The sequence below is a fragment of the Lynx rufus genome, unplaced genomic scaffold (genome assembly GCF_022079265.1).
Source record: "Lynx rufus isolate CCGP_SWC_20201006 ecotype Redwood Valley unplaced genomic scaffold, mLynRuf1.p SCAF_2, whole genome shotgun sequence".
Classification (NCBI taxonomy): Eukaryota; Metazoa; Chordata; class Mammalia; order Carnivora; family Felidae; genus Lynx; species Lynx rufus.
In genome coordinates, this window is record NW_025814834.1 from 201414187 (window position 1) to 201440412 (window position 26226).

The following is a 26226-nucleotide window of genomic DNA, read 5'->3' on the forward strand; positions in this document are numbered from 1 at the left end:
TGAGTGCACATGGGAGTGGAGGGATGCGATTGTAAGTTGGCGTCTGCACGATAGTGTGCATTGAGGGTACGTGAGCGTGCAAGGCTTATATATGGGAGAGGTGTGAACGTGTCTGCCTGTGTGTGATGGGGGTGGAGCTGGGGCAGGGGCAGACTTTTGGCTCTAGTTCTTCAGGGCTGAGGCACACGTTAAAAGCGATTTGTCCTTTGGGATGCATTTGTGGCTTTGATAAGGTACAGTTGCAGGGTCCCAGTCGGCAGGAGGAAGCTAGCCCAGTCACGCAGTGCGGAGTTGAGGCTGGATCCTGAATGGCGAGGCAGGAGCCTCTGCTGGCTCTGCTTTGCACCTGCCTCGCTTTGGGACCCTCGTCCCGTCTAGGCCTGCTTCCCTCTCTGTGTAGGAGGGTGTTGGGTGTGGCTGATACGTGAGCACCTTGCTTTTGTAGGTAGGGTCTTCTACAGTGCCTGGTGCCTGGGGGTACTTAGTAATTTCCTGATTGAATGAATGAGTGGGTAAATGGACTGGAAACTGAGGCAGGGAGCGCTGGCTCATCTCTCACCTACGTCCACACAAAGCTTCCACCCAACTGACTTTCTCACGCACACAGGTACACGAGCACGCACGCACTCACATTCACAAACTCATCTGCGTTCCCCCAGTCTGTTGCCCACACCTATTCACCCTCACTCACTCCCATGACCTGGCACGGTGCCAAACTCCTGCTCAGGGTCTTGGGGCGCCTGCTCCCTCCTACAGCCCCTCAGCACGCTGTCCCCATGGGTTCCTCGGGCTTGGTGCTTCTTGGTGACCAGCGATGCCCAGCCCAGTCACGCCACTGACCACGGCAGCGCTTATGAGCTCCTCCCTTCTCCCTCTTCGTGTTCTAGCTGTCTCTCCCTCTCCGCCTTTCTTTCATTTTTTCCCTCACACCCATCCACAGACACGCAGATGTACACGCATGGGCACCAGGAACACGCTCACCGTCTGTCTCATCACGTTCTCCTTTAATTCCCTTGGTTCCTGCCCTCGTGTCTCCTCATTCCTCTCACGCTCTCTGTCTGTGTTTACATCCGTCTGCCTTTCTCTGTGTGCCTCTCTCCTCCCATCTCTCACTTCTTTCCTGATTGTCCCCCCTCTCTCCCTCTCCCGTTTGCTTGGTCACTCACTTCTCCCTTCCTCGCTCTCATGCTGTTTCTCTCTCTCCTAAGAGTATGCTCTCTCACTTTCTGTTTTCTCTCTCTTATCCCAGCTGCCTGGCATGCTGGTCACTGCCCATGCCCCACCCTGCCCCTGGCTCTGTGACAACCCTCTGAGCAGTGGCCGGGGCCCAGTGACCCTGCGTGGAGGTTCCTATACCATCTGTTGGAGGAGCCCCAGGGTCACAGTATTTCCTCCGGGGGGTGACTTGGCAATGGTGTGTTCTGTTTCCTCACTTCTGCAATTTCCAGATAGCACAGAGGCTGGGTCTACAGACAGACGTTCAGATTCCGCTGCTGCAGCCACTGTTCCTGATACAGGTAAGGGGAGTGGGGTCCCCGCTGTGGCTGAGCAAGGGGGAGGCACGTGAAAACGTACTCGGGAGACTGAGGTCCTGCCCCTGGCCTGCGCCTAAGCAAACGGGTGTTTCGGCATCTTCCTCGGGCCCAGAGTCTTGGTCGTGTTTAGAAAGGATTCTTCGTGACCAAACTTACCAGGAGATCCAGCTCCCTTCTTTTGTTGTCTGAGGCCAAGGCAGTGCTGAAGTGACCTCAGAGACCTCACTGGGAGCTGATAATGGTGATGACAGGGAGCTGTCTAGGTCTCAGAGAGCCGGATGCCATCTACTCGACTAGCTGTGTGACCTTGGGCAAGTGGTGCTGCCTCCCTGCATTTTCCTGCCTTGTCGAATGGGGACGATGCTGTCTCCCCAGTGGGAATGTCTGGAGACGTAGAGGGCATGTTACAGGGCTGGGCATTTAGGAACTCATGCGCTGCTAGGCATTCCTGGGGGATGATGAAGATACCCAGGTTATTTGTACAGAGGGCCTGGCTCACAACCGGTTTCCCACAACAGGTCCCAGGTGGTAGGGACAGGGCACAAGCCGGTCTCCCCTTGTCCTTTGCTGGTGGGAGGTCCAGAGATGGGCTTGGTAGAACCGGGGTTGTTGTCCAGACACTTGCTCATCTGTGAAGGATGAGGGAACCAGTAGAATCTCTCTGTAAGCATTCAGGCAGCTCTGAATTCGCTCTGATTGAATATGCAGCTGTGTTCCAGATACTTGGTGTGTGTGTGTGTGTGTGTGTGTGTGTGTGTGTGTGCGTAAAGAGAAAGATGTCCCTGCCTTTAGGTGCCCAGCCAAAGAAAGAAGTCTGCTCCGGCCATGAAGAAAATGGCCCTGGGCCTGGGGTGGGCAGCCAGGATTTCGACTTTAGCTGTTGTTTACAGATTGGGACCTTGGGCAACTCAGGAGTGTCACTTTCCTCCTTTGTAGATTGGGGTCCAAAGTACTGACCTCTGGGTTTGTGGAGGAGGATAAAGAAAGAGGCTGGGTGGGAAAATGCTTTGTCAGTCGTAACATGCTGCACAAAAATGAACCAGTGTGTTACTGCCGACACTGTAATCCTTACTCTAAATGCCTTACAGATGAGGAATTTTTGTTCATTGTCTTATCCTTACCCTTCGCCCAGAGTTTGGTGAGTAGTATAATCTTAGAATATGAATGAATAGATGAGTGATAAAGTACCATGTCGTACTTAGGAAGGACAGCAAGCCGGAGGCCCAGCATCTGGCCCCAGTTCTGCCCCCGATCCTGTTGTCACTAGGGCAAATCTTTTCTCTTCTCTGGGCCTCAGTTTTCCCATCTGTCCAATGAAGGTTTGGGCAAGGAATTATAGCCTATGGCGTTAGTGACAAAATGAGCCTCCAGGATGGAGTTTCTGCTCCTGATTGGTATTGGGGTGGGAAGGGGTGTGATGAAAGGCTGGGAGCCTGTCTGACTGTCCTTTTACAGTCAGACTCCCAACTCTGCACCCTAGGCCTGTGAGGAGAAGGGGGTTCTCCTCTTTGTCCGTAGCAGCCCCTCCTACTCCCTACCTCCCCCAGCCCGGTGAGGGTTGGCTCAGGAGGGGCCACCAGCTGAGCCATGCCATGGGAGCACTCTCTGAGTGGTCCCGTGGCAGTGTGTCGGGGTTAGGGATGGATCCCATTCCCAGAAGGGCAAATGCTGGGTCCGCAGCCCAGCCACCTCTCGGACCAGTCACCACTGGGTTCCTTGGCAGCATGGTGGGAGGGGAGAGAAGTCTCTGGTGAATCTTTGTGTGTGCACGTGTGCCTGTGGTTGTGTGATGTGGCCTGGGGAGTTGGCCCTGGCTACAGTCGCACGTGTCTGCAGCATGAGCAACCTGCAGGGGGGTCTGGTACAGCCCAGCAGTTCCCAGAAGCAGAATCGCTAAGCAAACCAGCGGCAAGGTTGGTGTACCTTTCTTCCTTTGTGTCTTCAGCCAAAGAGGATCCAGAGAGAGAGAGAGAGAGAGAGAGTGAGAGAGAGAGAATATATGAGGGGAAGACTACCATTCGCAACCCCTCCCCACCTCCTCAGCTCTGCAGGAGGGGGACCCTTACTTAGGGCCTGCTTTTGGTGCTAAGCTCAGTTGGCTGATGGGAGAAGGACATCAAACATCTGTGCGGGCCCCTTTATAGTTCATAAAGTCCATTTTAATTTATCAAGTGCTTTACTGTTTCTGAACCCTTTATCACTCCTAACTATCTGACTTTCTTTTTACAACAATGCTTGAGGTTGCCCCTGCCCCCACCACTTTTTAGATACATATCACAAGGCTCAGAGCAGGGAAGAGACTCACTCGCTCAAGGTGGTGGGAGGCGTGGCTGAGGCCAGAGTCCAGGGTCCAGATCCAAGTCCTGCCATCTCTCTTCAGCTACCCCTGGTTGCTGCCGGTTTGGTGCATGGCTGATTTGTTCACTCATTCATTCATTCATTCATTCAATAAGCATTTTCTGAGCACTGGGGAGGAGCTCACAGTTACTGAGCAATCACCATTTGTGTAGATTGCTTCATTCTGTTCTTACAACGACCTGCTGAGGAAGGCTTTATTATCACCCTTTTGCAAATGAAGAAAGGGAGGAGGCCCTGAGAGCCAAACCACAACTAGGAACGAACAGACCCGGTGACGATCCTGGTCTGTGTGACCTTGAGGCCTATGCCCTGTACCCTGTGTTTTCCCTTGGGCCAGGCCCCGGGTACCCACGAGGGCACCAGCAGGACTCAGGAGCGCCCAGGCTGGGAGGTGTAGTCCTTTGGTGGGATTCCTGGTATAACGGAAGCACTGGGGAAGCCCACAGGAGAAGTACATCTCACTCCCTCCTCCCTGCCCTGGCCTACTTCCCAGAAGCGAGGAGGAAGGAGGGGGACTCACATATACCCTCTGGGCATTTGGGAGTCAGAAAGAAAGAACCAGGCCAGGTTCAGGGTCCCTCAACTCCACAAGGATGTCTTAGACCAGCTGAGCAGAGACTGAGTCTCACCAGCACAATATATATTCCTGGGGTCAGGGAAGGGCCCTCTGTGAGAAGGGAAATTGGGAAAATCTGGCACCCAGACCAGCCCCGCCTCTAGGGCCCTATACCCTGTCCCTGACCTCTTCTGGACAAAGAATTCCATTCATTCATCCATAAATGTACCCAGCATGGTGCTGGACTCCTTGAATTAAAAACTGTGGGGAGCCCAGCGCAGAATTCACGAGAGGTCAGGACACTTGCTCCCTTAATTTCCCCCTTCAAATCCTCTGCTTCTTGGAGAAATGGTAGTGAAACCACTCCACAAGGGGACTCTTTAAAGAGTATGGCAGCATGGCCAGGCCAGGGCCCAAATGTTTGGCAACAGGGGAGGTCAGAATAGAAGTAACTTACTTACTGAGCACTTACTATATGCCAAGCACGTTCGTTAGAGGTTTATCTGCCTTCAACCTCAGGGCTATCCTGTGAGGTCAGTGCTGGTATTATTGTCATTTTCTACACGAGAAAAGTAGGACTCACAGAAGGGAAACGATTAAACTGTCTTGTTTTAGAGACCCCAGGGAATCTAAGGGCTGGTAGTGATTGAGGCTGGTAGGTGAGGTTTTGGAAGTGAAAGGTGAAGGACAAAATGTGACTCTGTGTGTGTGTGTGTGTGTGTGTGTGTGTGTGTATTAGCAGATGTTCCTTGAATGTTCGCTGTGGAGGAGACCCTACCGTACATACTGGTGAAATGTCAGAAGTCTTGAACCCAGGGAATTCCCAACCCAAAGGAAAAAGAAACCAACACCCATTATAATGCAGTCTGATGTGTTGTGTCATGGAACCTCTATGGAACCTCTAACTCTGTGGGGAGGGGGGAGGGAGCGGGTAGAGAAGTAAGACTGACAATAGCCAACATTCCTTGAGCTTTTATCATGAATCAGGTATTTTCTATTTAATCCTTATAACAACACTATGAACTGGGCATTCTTCTTCTGCTACTTCTTATTTTTATTTTGACAGATGAGTAACGAGAGGCCCATTGGAGGTTAAATTAATTATCTTGAGTAAGAATCAGCTGACAGCATTTTGTCAACTGCCACCAGCTGCCTTAACGAGATGTGACTGGTTCCCAGTCACAACAGAAAAGCCGTTGACGGTGAATACCGTGAATGGTGCCAAGCACGTTACACATATTATTCATTGAATATTCACACCACTCTGGGAAGATATGTGCTTGGAATATCGTCAGCTCCATTTACAGGGGAAGGACCTGAGGCTCAGAGGGTGATGTGCTTGACGATGGTCACAAGCTGAGACAAGACACAGGCAGAATTCGAACCCAGGATTGTCTGATCAGAGTCTGTAGTCTTTTTTTTTTTTTTTTAACGTTTATTTATTTTTGAGACAGAGAGAGACAGAGCATGAACAGGGGAGGGGCAGAGAGAGAGGGAGACACAGAATCTGAAACAGGCTCCGGGCTCTGAGCTGTCGGCACAGAGCCCGACGCGGGGCTCGAACTCACGGACCGTGAGATCATGACCTGAGCCGAAGTCGGACGCTTAACCAACTGACACTCAGGAGCCTTAGGATTTAGGCTGCATAGTAGTACATTGTACATACAGATTACATTTTGTTTACCCATTCATCTGTCGATGAACATTCGGGTGGCTTCCACCTGTTGGTATTGTGAGTAGTACTGCTATGAACGTGGGTGTGCAAATATTTCTTCAAGATCTTGTTTTCTTCTTTTCTTTTTTTTTAAGTGTTTGTTTTAATTTTATTTTTTATTAAAATTTTTTTAATGTTTATTTGTTTTTGAGAGAGAGAGACAGACAGACAGAGTATGAGCAGGGAAGGGGCAGAGAGAGCCGGAGACACAGTATCCAAGGCAGGTTCCAGGCTCTGAGCTGTCAGCACAGAGCCTGACGTGGGGCTCGAACTCACAAACCACGAGATCATGACCTGAGCCAAAGTTGGACGCTTAACAGACTGAGCCACCCAGGCGCCCCTTTGTTTTTTATTTTTGAGAGTAAGAGTGAGAGCTTGGGGGAGAGGGACAGAGAGAGAGAGAGAGAGAGAGAGAGAGAGAGAGAGAGTCTTAAGCAGGCTCACAATGTGGGGCTCGATCTCACAACCGTAAGATCACGACCTGAGCTGAAATCAAGTGTTGGACACCTGATTGAGCCCAAGATCTTGTTTTCAGTTCTTTTGGAAGTATACCCAAGTGAGATTTCTGAGTCATATGGTAGTTCTATTTTTAATTTTCTGAGGAAACTTGTACTGTTTTCCATAGCGGTTGTATCATTCTATATTCCCACCAACAGTACGCAAGCATTCCAATGTCTCCAAATCCTTACTAACACTTGTTATTTTCTGCCGTTTTGATAGTGGCCATCTGTCAAGTGTGAGGTGATAATGTCGTTGAGGTTCTCGTTTGCGTTTCCCTGATGATTAGTGGCGTTGAGCATATTTTTATGTGCTTGTTTGCCGTTTGCATATTTGGAGAAACTCTACTGAAGTCCTTGGCTCCATTTTAAAATCAGTTATTATTATTTTGTTGTTGTTATTGAGTTGTAAGAGTTCTTTCTATATTCTGAATATTAACCCCTTATCCAATGTAAGGTTTGCAAATATTTCCTCCCATTCTGTAGGCTGCCTTTTTCTTTGTTGACTGTTTCCTTTGCTATAGACATTTTGAAAGTTTGATGTAGCCCCACGTGTCTATTTTTGCTTTTGTTTCTTGTGGTCCTGGTGCCATATGCAAGTAATTGGTGCTCATTCCAGTGTTATGAAGATTTCTCCTTACGTTTTTTTCTAGGAGTTTTGCATTTAATATATATATTTTTAACGTTTATTTGCTTTTTTTTATTAAATTTTTTTTAATGTTTATTTATTATTGAGAGACAGAGAGACACAGAGCGTGAGCGGGCGGGGGGGGGGGGGCGGGTTGCAGAGAGCAGGGGGAGACACAGAATCGGAAGCAGGCTCCAGGCTCTGAGCTGTCAACACAGAGCCCGATGCGGGGCTCGAACTCACAAACCGCGAGATCGTGACCTGAGCCCAAGTCGACACAGGGCAGGCCGACTGCAGATCCCCTCCTGTCAGGCCCTCCTCACAAGGCAAGGAGTTTTTGGATTCATGTGTAAATGCCCACTTGGAGCCTGTGTCCCTCCCACACCCCACTTGCCCCAGGCTTGCAGTGCTGTGAGGAGCTGCTGATGCATGAGATGTGCGTGAACTTGGATATGAGTGATTTATAGCTTATAAATATTTAGACTTTTGTACTTTTGACCCCAAATGACCCCAAAATGTTAGGAGCCAGTCTGGCTGGTAAACCCAGCTTCCCAGCCCAGTTACGGGGGAAGTAACTAGCACATACTTTCTTCTGCCCAGATCTGGGTGGTCCCTCCCCTCTGTTTGTTCAGTGAGGATGGGAGTCCTTTCTCCAGGTTCCCGGGGGGCTGATGATGTTCCCAGACAGAAGGGGAATGGTAGGGTGTTGGGGCTGAATGCTCTGTAAGGTAGAGGGTGGGAGATTCAGATGGCAGAATTCTTCTGTCTCCACGAGTATTTATGGCTCCCCTCGCCTACCCCCAGCTGAGAGCTGGGCCTTGGCTGCTGCCAGACTTCAGCCATCGGGGAGCTGTGCCTGCATGTCAAATTGATTGGTCTGACCTGCAGTCTTCTTTCCCTCTAAATGCTCCTTCCCTTCCTGACCTGTTGAAAGCTTTGTTGGAATTAGCCTAAGGACCTGTCTAGAGGAGACAGGAAAGCCAGTATGTGGGTTAGAGCCCCTGGGACAGTGGTGACCGTAGTCCCCTTCCCTGGCTTCATGTGGCTGAGCCAATGGGGAGAGGGGGGCCTGCTGGTCATTGTGACCACTTTGCATGCTCAGTTTTGGAACCATTGTTAAAATTGCAAAATTTTGCAGTTGAAGAAACTGAGGCTCAGAGAGGTGAAGTCACTTGCCGAAGGTCACACAGCACGCAAATGGCAGAACACGTATAGAACCCAGGTCTTTCTGACTCTAGAAAGAGGTTGTTCTCCCCATCCTACGATGCCTTCCCCAGAGAGACTGGACACATTTCCTTCCTGCCGGTTTCCTCTGTATAATCATCAGGGGCGTGGCCATTCATTCATTCAGTCCCCGGTGTCTGACATTGAAAATAAAGAGATGAAAAAGACCTAGTCCTTGCCCTCCAGAAGGTCCAGACTGATGAGGAAATGGCCATAGAAATTAATATGTAACAACCCATTGTGCCAGGTGCTGTACTAAGGAACATTGCCCAGGACCATGGTGACCTGGAGAAGAAGCCTATGTATTCTGCCGGGGGCAGTCAGGGAGGGTGTCTTAGAGGAAGCACTCTTTAGATTGGGTCTTAAAAGATAAGCAAGATTCTGCTAGGTAAACCAATAGGCAAAAGACACTCTCAACAGGGGCCCAACAGCATGTGCAAAGGCACCGAGATCTGAGAAGAAATGGAGTTTTTAGAGAAGCAGCAAAGCGTTCAGTGTGGCTAGAATACAGGGCAAGTTGTAAAAAAATGCTGGTGGGAGATAAGGTGGGAAAGGAGACTGGACTAGGTCCTGGGCACTGGGGACCCATGGAAGGTGATAGATTAGTCGAGTATGTGGCTGGAAGCGTGTTGAAGCACAGCACGTCTCAAACTTCAGGGTACACACAGATCCCCTGGGAATCTTGTTAAAATACAGATTCTGACACAGCAGGTCTGGGGTGGAGTGTGAGATTCTGTATTTGTAACAAACTCATGTGTGATGCTGATGCTACTGGTCCAAGGACCACAATTTGAGGTAGGAAGGTTGTAGCCCTGTGTGGAGGCTGCTCTGGGGAGCGGGCAGCTACTGGGATCCTTCTTTTCTTTTCTTTTCTTTTCTTTTCTTTTCTTTTCTTTTCTTTTCTTTTCTTTTCTTTTCTTTTCTTTTCTTTTTTTTCTTTTCTTTTCTTTTCTTTTTTTCTTTTCAAATTTATTTATTTATTTTGAGAGAGGGGGAGAGAGCACAAGTGGGGAAGGGACAGAGAGAGGGAGAGAGAGTCCCAAGCCGGCTCCGCACTGTCAGCACAGAACCCAACGCAGGGCTTGATCTCACAAACCACGAGGTCGTGACCTAAGCCAAAATCAAGAGTCGGACGGTTAACCAACTAAGCCACCCACGCGCCTCTACTGGTACTCTTCTGTCAGGGGACAGATCAGGCTGGAGTCAGTCCTCTTGCAGCTCTCGCAAAGAGGTCAAAATTGTTGGTGGCTAGGTATTTGTTCACTCAACAAATGTTTACCAGCCCCAGCTCTGACCCAGCTTGTGTTGGCGCTGGAGATGGAGAGAGGAATACGAAACACCACTTTGTGGTCCACATCACTGCCGTCTCTTGCCTCCCAAATGGTCTCTCTGCTTCCACTTTGTCCCCTATCATCTATTCTGTCTTGCAGTCGGGGACTCAGATCATGTTACTCACCTGCTTGACATACTCCAGGGGCCCTCCAGTGCTCATCAAATACAATGCAAACTCCTTGCCACGGCTTAGGAACCATTTGGGTCTGTTGCCCTCTGATCTCATCCAGATCCTCCCACTTCTCGCTCCCCTAGGTCCACACTGACTTTTCAGTTCCTTGAACATGACACCTTTATTCCTATCTTGGAATATGATGAACTTACTCCTGCTGCAGGCCCTTTGCACATGATATACTTTGCCTAGAATACTCTTCTAGATTTTCTCTTGACTTGTTCCTTCTCATTTTTTAGATTTCAGCCAGGGGAAGATCTGGGTTTTTGCAGGACCCTAAAGGTTATACAATTTGGGAGGCCCTCGTGAAGAAAAGCTACCAAATTGCAAATACACAGTTAGATACAAGACCTAGGGAGGGGCCTTGAAGTTTACACTTCATTGGCCTCTTGGTAAATCTTCCTCTGGTTTTGTTTATAGGTCACCTCCTCTGAGAAGCCTTCCCTGGTCACTCTATTTAAAGCAGCCCCTTACCCAATCTTCATCATGTCACTTTTTATTTCTTTTATTGAACTCATCACAATTTGAAATTATTGTGTGCTTTTATCTCTCTCCTTGTTTTTGTCTGTTTTACCTGACTAGAGAGTAAACTCTTCGAGAGCAGGGGGCTTGCCTGTTTTATTCCTGCAGTATCCCCAACAAAGTGCCCAGCACCCAACAGGATATCAGTAACTGTTGGGTGAATGAATGGACATTTTCTCTGCCCTCCAGGAGCTACTGTTTAGGGTGGCAGGAGGACAAACAGGCAATTTTGATGATATAAGAAGCTGTGAGCGATGGGAACTCAGAGGACGAGCACTTAACCAGGTCTAGGGGCAGAAAGCAGGGCATGAAAGAGGCAGGGAGGCTTAGGAGAAACTAGCTGGAGGAAACGGGGTCAGGGCAGTCTTCTTCTTCTTTTTTAAAAATGTTTATTTATTTTTGACAGAGAGAGAGAGACCAGGGGAGGGGACAGAGGATCTGAAGCCGGCTCTACACTGACAGCAGTGAGCCCGATGTGGGGTTCGAACTCACGAGCCATGAGATCATGACCCGAGCCGAAGCCAGACTGAGCCACCCAGGCGCTCCCAGAGCAGTCTTAAAGAGTGATTAGTAGGCAGCCGAGAGTGAGGGAAGCGTGAATAAAAGCACAGAGGTCTGAGCCCCCAAGACCCAGAAAAGACTCAGCAGTTACATTTTGGGTGATGTCAAAGGGTTCCATTGCTTCAAAGGGGCAGCTGGGTCCTAAGTTTGGGATGAAGGCTAAGACAGTAGGAGTCACAGGATCTGAGAAGGCAGCAGAAGTAGGAAGAGCCAGGGTGATGGGTACTGGAGTCACTGGGGGCAAAGCTTTAGGCAGAGACAGGAGTTCAGCCCAAGACCCACCCCCCATCCCTCCACACACACACTGATTCTGGCCCTATATCTAGAAGGAAGAGGCCTCTGCTGGGCCTCCTATAGGGGTCATGTGGACTGGGGAGCCTCTCGGGCCAGACAGACCTGATTACATCTTGTTACAGATTTGGTTCCAGGGAAGGTAACTGCGAAATGGAGATTAGCATGCAGGAATGTTTTTCCTGGAATATTTTAATGCAAAATTGAGATCCTATATAATTCTACCTACAAATACTTCACTATGTATACCTAATAAGGGATTAAAAATATAGAACCATAATATCATTATCACACCTAATAAAATTACCATTAATTGCTGAATTCCATCTGATACTTAGTCTGTGCTTGAGTTCTTCCAATTGTCTAAGAGATATTTTTTACAGTTACTTTGTTTTTTTATTTTTTTGAATATTTATTTTTGAGAGAGAGACAGAGAGCGAGTGGCAGAGGGGCAGGAAGAGGGAGTCACAGAACTGGAAGCAGGCTCCAGGCTCTGAACTGTCAGCACAGAACCCAATGCGGGGCTCGAACTCACGAGCTGTGAGATTACAACCTGAGCCGAAGTTGGACGCATAACCGACTGAGCCACCCAGGAGCCCCTTTTTATAGGATACAAATAAGTTTCCCACAGCATTTAGTGCGTAAGCTTCTTATCTTTTTTCTTTTTAGAGGGGGTGGGGTGGGATGGGTCGGGGCAGAGAGAGAGAGAGAGAGAGATTCAGAGAGAGAGAGAGAGAGATTCAGAGAGAGAGAGAGAGAGAGAGAATCCCAAGCAGGCTCCATGCCCAGTGGAGAGCCAGACTTGGGGTTCTATCTCATGACCCTCAGATCATGATCTGAGCCTAAATCAAGAGTCAGATGCTTAACTGATGGTGCCCCTTAAGATCCTTCTTTTTTTTTTTTTTTTCCACGTTTATTTATTTTTGGGACAGAGAGAGACAGAGCATGAACGGGGGAGGGGCAGAGAGAGAGGGAGACACAGAATCGGAAACAGGCTCCAGGCTCTGAGCCATCAGTCCAGAGCCTGACGCGGGGCTCGAACTCACGGACCGCGAGATCGTGACCTGGCTGAAGTCGGACGCTTAACCGACTGCGCCACCCAGGCGCCCCCCTTAAGATCCTTCTTAAGTTGACTGGTACTTACTTTTTAGGCCCCTCTCTCCTCACCAGCCCCCCCACCCCTTTAAGCTTTAACTAAACCAAGCGTCTCAAGTTCCCTGAGAACAAGGTCCATCCTCTGCTAATCTTCCGGGCCTCTGCACACGCTGTCCCTCTGCCTGGGGCTCCTCGTCGGGCTAACTCCTTCTCGTCCTTCAGCATAGGGAGGGGGTCACTCCTGACCCTCAAGTCTGGGTACGGGCACCATTTTGGAATTACCCCAACTTCTGGAACCTCCACCATTCTAACACTCGTCACCTTACTTCTGAATCTCTCTTTTGCAACATGACCTGTGAGCCACTTAAGGGTGGAGACTGGGTCTGTTCTCTGAGGCCTCAGCACTCTGACCAGGGCCTGGAGCCAATGAGTGCTTTGCCCAGTGACTACATGAGTGAGTGACTGAATGGGTGAGTTGGGCTAACCTGTGTGTGTGTTCCAGTCACATGGTGAGAAAATCTTTAAAAAAATCAATGAATGAAAAAAATTTTGTGATGAACAAAATACCAAAATTTTCTTTTTTTTTTTTATTAAGTTTTTAATGTTTTTATTTATTTCTGAGACAGAGAGAGACAGAGCATGAGCAGGGGAGGAGCAGAGAGAGAGGGTGACACAGAATCCAAAGCAGGCTCCAGGCTCCGAGCTGTCAGCACAGAGCCTGACGCAGGGCTCGAACTCACGGACTGTGAGCTCATGCCCTGAGCCGAAGTCAGCCGTTCAACCGACTGAGCCATCCAGGCGCCCCATCAAAATACCAAAATTTTCAATGAAGACACAAGATCAGAACTGTGCCAGGCAGAGCCATATCAGAACCGGAGGCAAAAGGAACACTCCGTAATACTGATTTTGAGTTTTCAAAAGATACTGCATTAAACATTATTTATCTTGATCAGTGAGGTTTTCAGCATCTGCTTAAGATCTGCACTCAATGTGAGTGCCTCGCAAGCCTTACCCCAGTCCTGGTCCTGGTGGGAAGACTTTCTCAACAGGCCTGGGCAGGCGTGGCACAGGGGACTGGGCCTGAGGCGATATCCTGGATTGGATTCTTTGGCTGCAGAAAGACAGTTTCCAGTGGAGAGTTGCCCCCACCCCACTCAGCTGGAGCCTAAACCCAAGAAGAGGAAAGGACTTACTTATGAGTGGGGTAGATGGTGGGGGTGAGTAGGGACATGACTTCCTCAAAGACCCAGAGCGAGCACACGCATTGCTCAGCCGTGGGGCTGCCTCCTCGCCTTTCTGAGGGCCCAGGAACAGGGTGTCCCAAGACATGAAGGTCCAGCAGGGGAAAGAAACAAGGCCAGTCTCAGATGGATGGGCATCTTGGGCTCAAAGGAAAGGTGGTGGGGGGAGGGAGGGGAGTGTGGGCTGAGATTGTAGAGCAGCGATTGTTTTTAATTCAAGTCTAAAATTTTAATTCTCGTATAGTTAACATCCAGTGTTATGTGAGTTTCAGGCGTACAATACAGAGACTCAACAAGTCTACATTACTTGGTGCTCATCACAATAGGTGCACTCTGTAATCCCCAACCCCCCTTCCCCATAGTAACCACCAGCTTGTGTCTTTCTCTTTCTTTCTTTGTCTTGTGGAGCAGCGATTTAAAAATCTTCTGGTCTCAGGGCACCTGGGTGGCTCAGACGGTTAAGCATCCTACTTCGGCTCAGGTCACGATCTTGCAATTCCTGAGTTCAAGCCCTGTGTCAGGCTCTGTGCTGACAGCTCAGAGCCTGAAGCCTACTTCGGATTCTGTGTCTCCCTCTCTCTCTGCCCCTCCCCCATTCACGTTCTGTCTGTCTCTCTCTCTCTCTCAAAAATAATTAAAACATTTAAAAAAATGTAAAATCTTCCATGGGGCGCCTGGGTGGCGCAGTCGGTTAAGCATCCGACTTCAGCCAGGTCACGATCTCGCGGTCCGTGAGTTCGAGCCCCGCGTCAGGCTCTGGGCTGATGGCTCAGAGCCTGGAGCCTGTTTCCGATTCTGTGTCTCCCTCTCTCTCTGCCCCTCCCCCGTTCATGCTCTGTGTCTCTCTGTCCCAAAAATAAATAAACGTTGAAAAAAAAATTAAAAAAAAAAAATGTAAAATCTTCCAGTCTCAGGGTCTCTTTCTATCTTTAAAAATTACTGAGGGCCCCAGAGAGCTTTTGTTTACATGGGCCGTATCCATCAATATTTCCCATATTCAAAATTAAAACTAAGACATTGGAAAAGTTTTTGTTTTTAGGTATAAAAGCCAATAATGAACTCATTCCATGTTAGCACAAATAACATTTGTAGCAGAAAATAGCAACAATTTCAAAACATAAATAATTTAAAGTAGCCTTGATTTACATTTCTTTGCAAATCTCTTTAAGCATGCATTTACTAGAAGACAGCTGGATTGTCCTGTCTGCTTCTGCATTCAGTCCAGCATGGTATGTGTAAGAAAATCTGCCCTTGCACAGATATGTGTTTGTACAGGGAGGGATCTTTTGATGTCTTTTTCAGATAATTGATGATATCTTGATACTACATCAAAGCTCCACAAATGGTAGTTTCTTAAAAGTTCGTTGCAATGTGGAAGCCCTGAATCATATCAATGAACTTTCTGTAATCTGTTACACAGCAGTGTATTGATTTGTTTTGGCCTTTGATTCTTTTTTTTTTCTTAAAATTTTTTAATGTTTATTTTTGAGAGAGAGACAGAGCACAAGTGGGGAAAGGGCAGAGAGAGAGAGAGAGAGAGAGACAGAATCTGAAGCAGGCTCCAGGCTCTGAGCTGTCAGCACAGAGCCTGACGTGGGGCTCGAACTGACGAACCACGAGATCATGACCTGAGCTGAAGCCGGACGCTTAACCAATGGAGCCACCCAGGTGTCCCGTTATTTATTTATTTATTTTGAGAGAGAGCACGCATGCACAAGTGTGTGCGCACCAGCGGGGAAGGGGCAGAAAGAGAGGGAGAGAGAGAATCCCAAGCAGGCCTCGAGCTGTCAGTGTAGAGCCCAATGCGGGGCTTGAACTTACAAACCGTAAGATCATGACCTAAGCTGAAGAGTCTGATGCCTAACTGAGCCACCCAGGTGCCCCCAAGGGGATATTTCATCTATCTATTTATCTAATATCTATCATCTATTTAGAGAGACAGAGCACAAGCAGGGGAGGGGCAGAGAAAGAGAGGGAGACACAGAATCTGAAGCAGGCTCCAGGCTCCGAGCTGTCAGCACAGAGCCTGATCGATGCGGGGCTTGAACTCACACAAACCGTGAAATCATGACCCGAGCTGAAGCTGAAGTTGGACGTTCAACTGACTGAGCCACCCAGGCGCCCCTCTTTTTTTTTTTTTTTTAATTGAAGTATAGTTGATACACAATGTTCCACTAGTTTTGGGCATCCAACACAGTGAGTGATTTGACAACTGTCTAAGGTTATGCTATGCTCACCACAAGGGTAGCCACCATCAGTCACCATGCAACACTATTAAAGTACCATTGCCTATATTCCCTATACTGTACCTTTTATTCCTGTGACTTGTTCATTCCGTAGCTGGAAGCCTGCATTCCCCCACTCCCCTTCACCTATTTTGCCCATCCCTCCACCCCCACCCCACTGGCAATCATGGCTTGTTCTCTCTATGTATGGATCTGTTTCTGCTTTTAGAGCTAGTTGTTTCTTTCTTTCTTTTAAATTTTTTTTAACGTTTATTTATTTTTGAGACAGAGAGAGACAGAGCATGAACGGGGGAGGGGCAGAGAGAGAGGGAGACACAGAATCGGAAGCAGGCTCCAGGCTCCGAGCCATCAGCCCAGAGCCCAACGTGGGGCTCGAACTCACGGACCGCGAGATCGTGACCTGAGCTGAAGTCGGACGCTTAACCGACTGAGCCACTCAGGCGCCCCGCTAGTTGTTTCTTTAAACTCGCCTATAAGTATCTTTCAAGCTTCTTCTTCAAGTGTTTCCACTGCTCCAGAGCTCCCAAAGAGATGGTTGTAATCAACTAGCCTTATCGCCCATTCTTTTATTTGTTGGTTCATGCTGCTGGGAATAGTGCTGAATAGACAGACAAGTTCCTTGTTCTCCTGGTGCTCAAGGTCAGATGGGAGAGTGTTTTGAATCACACAAACGCGAAGTGATCACAACGGCTCTAGGATTTACAAAGAAGTACAGGGAGCTCTGAGGCAGGACCGGACTCGGCCCCGTGAAGACCCCTCTGAAGAAGTGAAATTCAGTTAGGGTCTGAAGCATGAGCTAGAATGGCCAGGCGGAGGTGGTGCATGGTTAGGGAAGAGGGTTCAAGGCATCGGCACGGGTGTATGCTTGCAGGCTGACGTAGGAAAGGTCTGAGCACGTTTGAAGACCCACCAGGGAAGTCCCGTTTGACCGGAGCCTGGTGGGAAGATGGCAGGAGATAAGGATGGAGTGTGGCAGCTAGAGATCAGGGTTTGGGCCATCACGTGCCCCTCTTTTCAGTTCCTATAAACTACTCGGCTCTTTCCTGCCTCAGTCCTGGACCCATGCAGATGCCTCTGCCTGAAACACTCTTCCTCCTTCTGGTCTTAAAGGAAACATCACCTCTTTTCTAAGTATATCCGTATTCCCTAACAGCACCCCATTTTCTTTGTCTGGCAACTATGTTTGTTTACGCGGCTTTTGTCCATCTCCCCCATGAGACTCTTAGTTCTCTGAGTGCAGTTCAGCCACATTCACCCGGCCTCCCCTGTGCTTAGCTGTGGGCCCGATGTGCAGTTAGTGCGCAGCAGTATTTGGTGGAGGAATGGGTGAATGAACAAAGGAGCACAGAGCTGGATCCTGGCTCTATCCCTTGACAGCTGTGTGACCTTGAACAAGTCACATAAGCACCCTATACTGTTTCCTACGCTGTAAAATGGGAATTTTACTTCCTATCTCAAAGGACTTTTTTGAGACTCAAGCGAGGCAGTGCATGCAGACGCCTAGCAGGGTGTCTGGCTCCGAGGGAGTGTCTTACTCCCAATTTTGTGCTCTCCTCACTGTTCCCTGATGGATGATGAGCCTTGGGCCTTGCTTAACCCCCTCCTCCACCCCTCACCCCCGCAGTCTCCATTCCACCCACAGTTGCAACACAAATATCAGAGAGATTTCCGGACTCATGTGGCAACACGGTGGGAGAAGCAAGAGAGGAGGTAGCAACTAGTTGTGATGGAGAGTGGATGGTGGCGAAGAGGGTGTTGGAAACAGACCAGACTTTGGGTAGTGGGATTATGCTTAGTTTAATCTTCCTTCTTTTGTTTTTTGTTTTTTGTTTTTTTGTTTGTTTGTTTTCTTTGTTTGAGAGAGAGAGAGCATGCACATGCAAGTGGAGGAGGGGCAGAGGGAGAGGGGGAGAGAGAGAATCCCAAGCAGGCTACACACCTAGCACTCAGCCCGACTTGGGGCTCGATCTCACCAACTGTGAGATCATGACCTGAGCCAAAATCAAGAGTCGGACGCTTAACTGACTGAGCCACCCAGGCACCCCAAACCTTCTACTTTTAAAGGCTTTGTGTTTTGGGGCGCCTGGGTGGCTCAGTCGGTTCAGCGTCCAACTTCGGCTCAGGTCATGATCTCATGGTTCGTGGGTTCAAGCCCCGCATCGGGCTCTGTGCTGATAGCTCAGAGCCTGGAGCCTGCTTCAGATTCTGTGTCCCTCTTTCCTTCTGCCCCTCCCCTGCTCATGCTCTGTCTTTCTCTCTCTCTAAGATAAATTAAACATCAAAAAAAAAAAAAAGACTTTTTGTTTTGAAATAATTTTAGGCCTTCAAAAAAGTTGCAAAATAGTACAAAGAATGCATGTGTGCCCTTTGCTCAACATTCTCTAATGTTAACAATTTATAAAACCATGATACAATGATCAAAACCAGGAAATGAGCAATGATATGATATTAACTAAATTACAGACCTTATTTGAGTCACACCAGTTTTTCCACTAATGATCTTTTTCTGTTCTTGGATACAATACACGATCCCACAGTGTCCTTAGTTATCATATGTCTCCTTAGTATCCTCTGTCCTATGGCAGCTCCATAGTCTTTCCTTATCTCTCATGACCTTCACCCTTCTGATCATTTTATACAATGTGTCACAATTGGCGTCTGTCTGTAGTTTTCTCATGACTAGGTTGAGATTACGCAGTTTTGACAAGAAAACCACAGAAATGATGTTATATCTTTTATCACATCAAGGGTACCTGATGTTGATGTGTCTTACTAATGATGAGTTAATCTTAATCATTTCATTGAAGTATTGTCTACTGGGTTTCTCCACTATATATTTATCTTTTTTTTTTTTTTAAGATTTTATTTTTATGCATTCTCTGCATCCAACATGGGACTCAAACTTACAACCCTGAGATCAAGAGTTGCATGCTCTACTGACTGGGCTAGCCAGGCACTCCTATAGTTTTCTTTAAAAAAAAAAATTCTTTTTTTCAACGTTTATTTATTTTTGAGAGACAGAGACAGAGCACTAGCAGGGGAGGGGCAGACAGAGAGGGAGACACAGAATCCAAGGCAGGCTCCAGGCTCTGAGCTGTCAGAACAGAGCCCAATGTGGGCTTGAACTCAGGAACCGTGAGATCATGACCTGAGCCAAATTTGGATGTGTAACCAACTGAGTCACCCAGGCTCCCCCAGTTTTCTTTTTCATTAAACGTTTTTTAAAATTGCTATAGCAATAAATGCTCCTAAAAAGTTCAAACAGAAGAAGCATAAAATAAACTTTGCACCAAGCCCATCTCATCTTCCCAAAGGTTATTTAACCACTGTCAACTCCTAAAGGTATATCCTTCTAGATCATTTCCTAGCTGTCATATACATATATATAATGGGGCCACACCAATTTTTAAAATTTTGTTTTACTTAATATTATCCAGGGACAACTTTCCATGCCAGTACAATTAAATATAACTCACTCTTTCTAATGACTGGCTAATATTTCATCTGTGAGTCACCCAAATAGAATTCTCTGTACTTTCCAGATTTTGTATGAACACATAAATTACTATTATTATCATTATGATTTTTAAAAGTTATTTATTTTGAGAGAGAGAGAGTGTGTGTGGGAGGGGCAGAGAGAGGGGGAGAGAGAGAGAGAGAGAGAATGAATCTTAAGCAGGCTTCGCTGGAACTCACAAACCGTGAGATCATGACCTGAGCTGAAACCAAGAGCCCGATGCTTAACTGCTGAGCCACCTAGGTGCCCCCATCATTGTGATTTTTTATGGAAACTCTACCCCTAACATGGGGCTCAGACTCACTGATCTCGAGATCAAGAGTCGCATGCTTTATCGACCGAGCCAGCCAGGCGACCCCATAGATTATTTTTTAATACAGAGAACATTTACCACCCAATTTTGTGTTTCAAATTTCATCAAGAGAAAAATATTCAGAAGCTGTTAGAAAAATAAACATTTTATAATATACATTTTCATATAGTTTATCATCAGAAATAGATGATCCAAAACTTTAAGTCAAAATAAGTCGAAGAATAAGAAGGTATGCTTTAAAATGGAGCGCGAATTGTTGCCATTCTTGCCATTAATTGCCATTGATTTCATTGAATCTCAGATGCTGTTTATTTTATTTTATTTTATTTATTTATTTAAAAAATTTTTTTAATCTTTATTTGTTTCTGAGACAGAGGGAGACAGAGCATGAGTCGGGGAGGGACAGAGAGAGAAGGAGACACAGAATCTGAAGCAGGCTCCAGGCTCCGAGCTGTTGGCACAGAGCCCGACGCGGGGCTTGAACTCACCAACCTCGAGATCATGACCCGAGCCAAAGTCGGTCGCTCAACCGACTGAGCCACCCAGGCACCCCTCAGATGCTGTTCATTTTAAAAACACACCATTATTTGCTTCAGAAAAAAAAAAAATACTGACAATTAATTAGAAGATACCGCCGATCTTAGAGCTTTTTAAAGGTGCAAAGTAAGAGTGTTGGAACTGATTAAATGAGAAAGTTCCCTTTTGATCCTTCATTAACCAAAATTCCTGTGTGATCTTCCAGGCCAGGGCAGGATTCTATGACCAGCTGTCCCTTCCACACATAGTGATGGAGCCAAGCGATTCTTCTCGTGTGGACTCTGAGTTTCGATACACCCTCTTCCCGATTGTTTACAGCATCATCTTTGTGCTGGGGGTGATCGCCAACAGCTACGTGCTGTGGGTCTTTGCCTGCCTGTACCCTTCTAAGAAACTGAACGAGATAAAGATCTTCATGGTGAACCTCACCATGGCTGACCTGCTTTTCTTGGTCACTCTGCCCCTGTGGATCATCTACTACTACAACCAGGGCAACTGGATTCTCCCCAGATTCCTGTGCAACCTGGCCGGCTGCTTCTTCTTCATCAACACCTACTGCTCCGTGGCCTTCCTGGCTGTCATCACGTACAACCGTTTCCAGGCGGTGACACGGCCCATCAAGACCGCCCAGGCCACCACCCGCAAGCGTGGCTTCTCCGTGTCCCTGGTTATCTGGGTGGCCATCGTGGCCGCCGCCTCCTACTTCTTCGTCTTGGACTCCACCAACGTGGTGCCGAACCAGACCGGCTCCGGCAACATCACGCGCTGCTTTGAGCATTATGAGAAGGGCAGCGTGCCTGTCCTCGTCGTTCACATCTTCCTCGTGATCAGCTTCTTCCTCGTCTTCTTCCTCATCCTCTTCTGCAACCTGGTCATCATCCGCAGGCTGCTCACGCAGCCGGTGCAGCTGCAGCGGAACGCGGAAGTCAAGCGCCGGGCTCTGTGGATGGTCTGCACGGTCTTGGCCGTGTTCATCATCTGCTTCGTGCCCCACCACATTGTGCAGCTGCCCTGGACCCTGGCTGAGCTGGACATCCGGAGGGGCGACTTCCACCAGTCTGTTAACGATGCCCATCAGGTCACCCTCTGCCTTCTTAGCACCAACTGCGTCTTAGACCCCATCATCTACTGTTTCCTCACCAAGAAGTTTCGCAAGCACCTCACTGAGAAGTTCTACAACATGCGCAGCACCCGGAAGTGCTCCCGGGCTACCTCGGAGACCGGCACCGAAGTGGTCATGCCGCTCAGCCAGAACCCTGCCAACTGTCTCAAAAATTAGTCCCTGGTTGTTGGGGCCAGGCCCAGAGGCTTATCTTCCACGGACATCAACTGACCCGGGGGACAAAAGGCTCTCTGCCGTGGTCTGGGCACCTCCTCTCTGGGCACTAGCGACCCTTTAAGTGTGGAGGCTACCTCACCAAGGTGGGGGTGACGGCAGGCCCAGACTGCTGGGAAATCCAGAATTTCAGTGTGCCCCGCCAGCCACCTTTGGGCACGTGCCATAATCACCTTGGCTGATGACCTCACCTTGAGTACCTGAGTCTGATAGCTCTGTGGGGAGAGTCAGGGCCAGAGGCAGACCTTGGGGGCAGACTCTGAGCCACCCTGTTCACCCTACCAGGGCAGCAGCCCCGAGCCAGTGTGACCTGAACTTTTTGGCAACCACATCCTTTACCACTATAATGGCAGAGAAGGGGGGGTGGTTGGGGAAAGGGGGTACTCCCCTGGCCGTGTGGCAGTATCTCTGGGGAAAACTTGGAGCCAGGAGACTGCCACCTTGTCTCATTCAGAGGCACAAGGTCTTTGGGACGCTTCTTAGGGGAAGTGGCACAGTGGCACCTTTTCCAACTCATCCAACGACCCATCCTGAAAGGTGCCAGAGATGATAAGACGTGCATGGATCAAAGGCTAAGGTGGGGAGCTCGCCTCCTCTGTACGGGCCTCACTTCAGGCTTGGGTCGGCTCTGTGGGAGTGCGAGAGACACGAGAGCCGCATCCATCTGTCTGTCTCAACAGTGAACCTTGATGAAGTACCTCCCGTGGGGCAGCTACCCACTGGGGGTGGGCAAAGACCCCTCAAAGCCAAGTCTGGGACATCCAGGGCACCGTGCTGCTCAGAGGCTCCCACGAGAAAGGGGACTTAGGCTGAGAAGTACCTGTGTGCGGGTGAGGCCTCCACAGTGGGAGAGGCCTGTCGGGCCTCCTCCACCACCTTGCTTTCTGAGGGGGGGCCCGCCTCCTAATTTAGCTTCCAGAAGGTGAGAGGGGCAGCTATAGTCCCAAAGGCCAGCACGCACTTTGTATTCTGGGTGCAGAAGAGAGGTGTCAGCTTCTCTTGAAGGTCTCTAGATGCCTGCTCATGATTTTCGGTGAATAGTTTCAAATGAGTCTCTTCTCACAGCCTGAGCACCTGTGGTGTGAATATGGCAGCCACAGACCCAGAGGCTTGGACGAGCCTCCCCTGGTCTCCAGAGCACAGTGATTCTCCTGAGACGTCTTCCTCCCTTCCAGCCATAGTCCTCTCATAAAGTGAAATCCTTATTTCCTGTCTATAGGGCTGAGTGTGATAAATGCCTCACACTGGGCCAGTAACCTGCTGGGGTCTGGGATGGCAGCTGTGGGCTGAACTTCGCTGATGGTGACGAGGTGGGTAGCGCCCCAGAGTCGAGCTCTGTGTCACACAGACCCAGTTTCAAGTCTTGGCTCTGTCACTTCCTGCCGCGGAACTGTAAGCTACATTTCCTACCTCATAGGGTTGTTCTGAACCACGGATCCCGAGGCGGATACCTCTTGGTCAGGATGATTGCTCATCCCAGATGCCTCCTTTTTCTGAGAAGGTGTTCCCCTTGATCCTCTGATAGGAGCTGAATGGATGAGACGTGGGCGTCTGGCTCCAGGGGGCCAGTCGGGTTCTCTCCCAGGAATAGGCAGTCAGCTTCAGGGGTGCTAGTTCAGGCCACTTACCTGAAGACATACAAGTCTGGAGCAGTGCGTGTGCGTGCGTGTCTACACGCGTGTGGCTGTGGGTATGAGGTGGGGCGAGGGAGGGTGGGTGACGGCCGGAACATAATGGACAAACCGACCCCGCACGGAGAGAAGATGGAAACGCACAGAGCAAAGCGGAGACCAGAGGGAACCCAGAAGCCTAGAGCGAGGAGGGGCCGGTGCCTCTCGGCCTGCTGCCCTCCTCCTCCAGGCCAGGCCCTTCTCCAGGCCCAACAACATCTGCATTCCTTCTTCTGGGTCCCATGAGAGTCCCTTGTCAGGACACATTCTCTTATTTTGCTCAAGCCTATTCGAATGGGTGTCTGCGACTTGCAACTCCTCTCCGAGAGAGATAAATGCTCGGATGTTAAAGCACTGTGTTTCTTGCGTTTCAGTCATTTGTGTACCCGCCTCACAACTTTTCAATATCCGTGTACCATCCGTCTGTATGTTTGCTTCATAAATAGTTTTCTCTGCATTGAGTCGCTTTTTGATTTTTTTTTTTTTTAAGAGAGAGAGAGTGCGCTCGGGCACAGGGGAGGGGCAGACGGAGAGGGAGAGAGAATCCTAAGCGGGCTCCACCCACAGTGCAGCGCCCAGCAGGCTCGATCCCAGGACCTGGGATCATGACCCGAGCCAGAATCAAGAGTCAGACACTCAACCGACTGAGCCACCCAGGCGCTCCTGAATTGAGTCACTTTTTAAAACTTAAATCTATTGAAAAGCATGTTTTATAACTAAATTATGTGAGAATGAATGCCACCTGCCACACACAGAAGATGAACATAAAACATAACCATTTATTTATTTATCTTAAATGGTTTTTAATGTTTATTTATTATTTTTGAGAGAGAGACAGAGTACGAGTGGGAGAGGGACAGAGAGAGAGGGAGACACAGAATCTGAAGCAGGCTCCAGGCTCCGAGCTGTCAGCACAGAGCCCGAAGTGGGGCTCGAACTCATGAACCGTGAGGTCATGACCTGAACCGAAGTCAGACGCTTAATCGACTGAGCCACCCAGGTGCCCCTTAAAACATAACTATTTTATTTATTTATTTATTTATTTATTTAAAATGTTTTTTTTTTTTTTTAATTTTTTTTTTTCAACGTTTATTTATTTTTGGGACAGAGAGAGACAGAGCATGAACGGGCGAGGGGCAGAGAGAGAGGGAGACACAGAATCGGAAACAGGCTCCAGGCTCTGAGCCATCAGCCCAGAGCCTGATGTGGGGCTCGAACTCCCGGACCGCGAGATCGTGACCTGGCTGAAGTCGGACGCTTAACCAACTGCGCCACCCAGGCGCCCCTAAAATGTTTTTTTTTAATTTATTTTTGAGAGAGAGAGAGAGACAGAGCGAGTGGGAGAGGGGCAGAGAGAGAGAGAGAGAGAGAGAGACAGAAACTGAAGCAGGCTCTAGGCTCCAAGCTGTCATCACACAGTTTGACATGGGGCTCGAACTCATGAGCGTGAGATCATGACCTGAGCCAAAGTTGGACGCTCAACCGACTGAGCCACCCAGGCGCCCCTTAAAACATAACTATTAAATAAACTTTTTTTAATGTTTGTTTATTTTTGAGAGGGAGACACAGCGCAAGCAGGGGAGGGGTAGAGAGAGAGGGAGACAGAATCCGAAGCAGGCTCCAGGCTCCAAGCTGTCAGCACAGAACCCGACGCGGGGCTCGAACTCAGGAACCATGAGATCATGCCCTGAGCCGAAGTCGGACACCTAACTGACTGAGCCACCCAGGCGCCCCAAAATGTAACTATTAAGATAAAGATGTTCTTGGTGTCCTGCCTCCAGTCCCCTCCTATGCCCTGCTGGCTGGCCTGGCACACTTTAGCAAACACGGCTGTGATGTGTACAAAGTGCACAGAGTCTGCATTCAGTAAGTGCTCAATAAAGAGTAAGTCAGATAGTTCTGACATGGTAATTTGTGACTGCCCTTTTGCTTCTCTCAGAATGTTGCCCCGACACAGAGGCCAGGGTCTGGCTCCCAGCCAGGGCCCAGGAGGGCGGGAGGAGTACTTTAGGGTGTAGCCCCTGCCGCAGCCCTGCTGATCTCCTCACCACTGGGAACACAGCCATCTTCACTCCCCTGTGACCTCTGCCTGGTTGTGACCTTCTCAGATGCTTTCTCTTCTTGGCCACGCCCAGAACACCTCCTACAGGTAGCCTTCCTGAATTCCCTCAGGGAAGGTAATTGGCTTCCTTCTTCCTGCATTAGGGCTGGGAGGGTCCAACTTTTGTTTGTCTTTTTTTTCTTTTTTTTAATGTTTATTTATTTTTGAGAGCGAGAAAGAATGTGAGTGGGGGACGGGTAGAGAGAAAGGGAGACACAGAATCCGAAGCAGGCTCCAGGCTCTGAGCTCTCAGCACAGAGCCCAATGTGGGGCTCGAACTCATGAACCGCAAGATCATGACCTGAGCTGAAGTCGGATGCTCTATCGACTGAGCCACCCAAGTGCCCCATTTATGTCTTAATTACTATGATTTTTGAAGTTTATCTGTTTCAAGGTCTGTCTTTCTGATCCTGGGGGCAGTATCTGGATCTTAACCATATATGTAATCACAATTTCTCACACAAGGTCTAGGATTGAGGTCTGTCTGTCTGTCTCCAAAGCTTGCTTCCCCAGGTTGGAGCATTGACAGACATTTTGACATGTACATACACTTGTTTGGAAAGGGTTTAAGGAGGCAGTTGCCACTTCTCGGCCTGTACACTCTCCCACCTTGAAAGTATGCTTTTGTTTTGACCACCATTAAACACTTGCTTAAGAATAAAAGGGAAAGAAAGAAAGAAAGAAAGAAAGAAAGGGTTTAAGGAGACTCTTGAGAGAGAGATGGGGAAGGAATTTAGTACATATCCTTTCAAAGTTCCATGTCCATATTTTAAAAGAAAT

General features: G+C 48.7%; 1 protein-coding gene across 1 annotated transcript; it reads left to right on the forward strand.

Annotated features, from left to right (window-relative positions):
• The first annotated feature begins 888 nt into the window (after positions 1-888).
• On the forward strand, positions 889-23802 carry PTAFR (platelet activating factor receptor). The gene is made up of 2 exons (XM_047083152.1): positions 889-1517; positions 20545-23802. Exon 2 carries the CDS (start codon positions 20590-20592, stop codon positions 21616-21618), a length of 1029 nt encoding a protein of 342 aa, XP_046939108.1. The 5' UTR covers positions 889-1517; positions 20545-20589; the 3' UTR covers positions 21619-23802.
• Positions 23803-26226: the final 2424 nt, after the last annotated feature.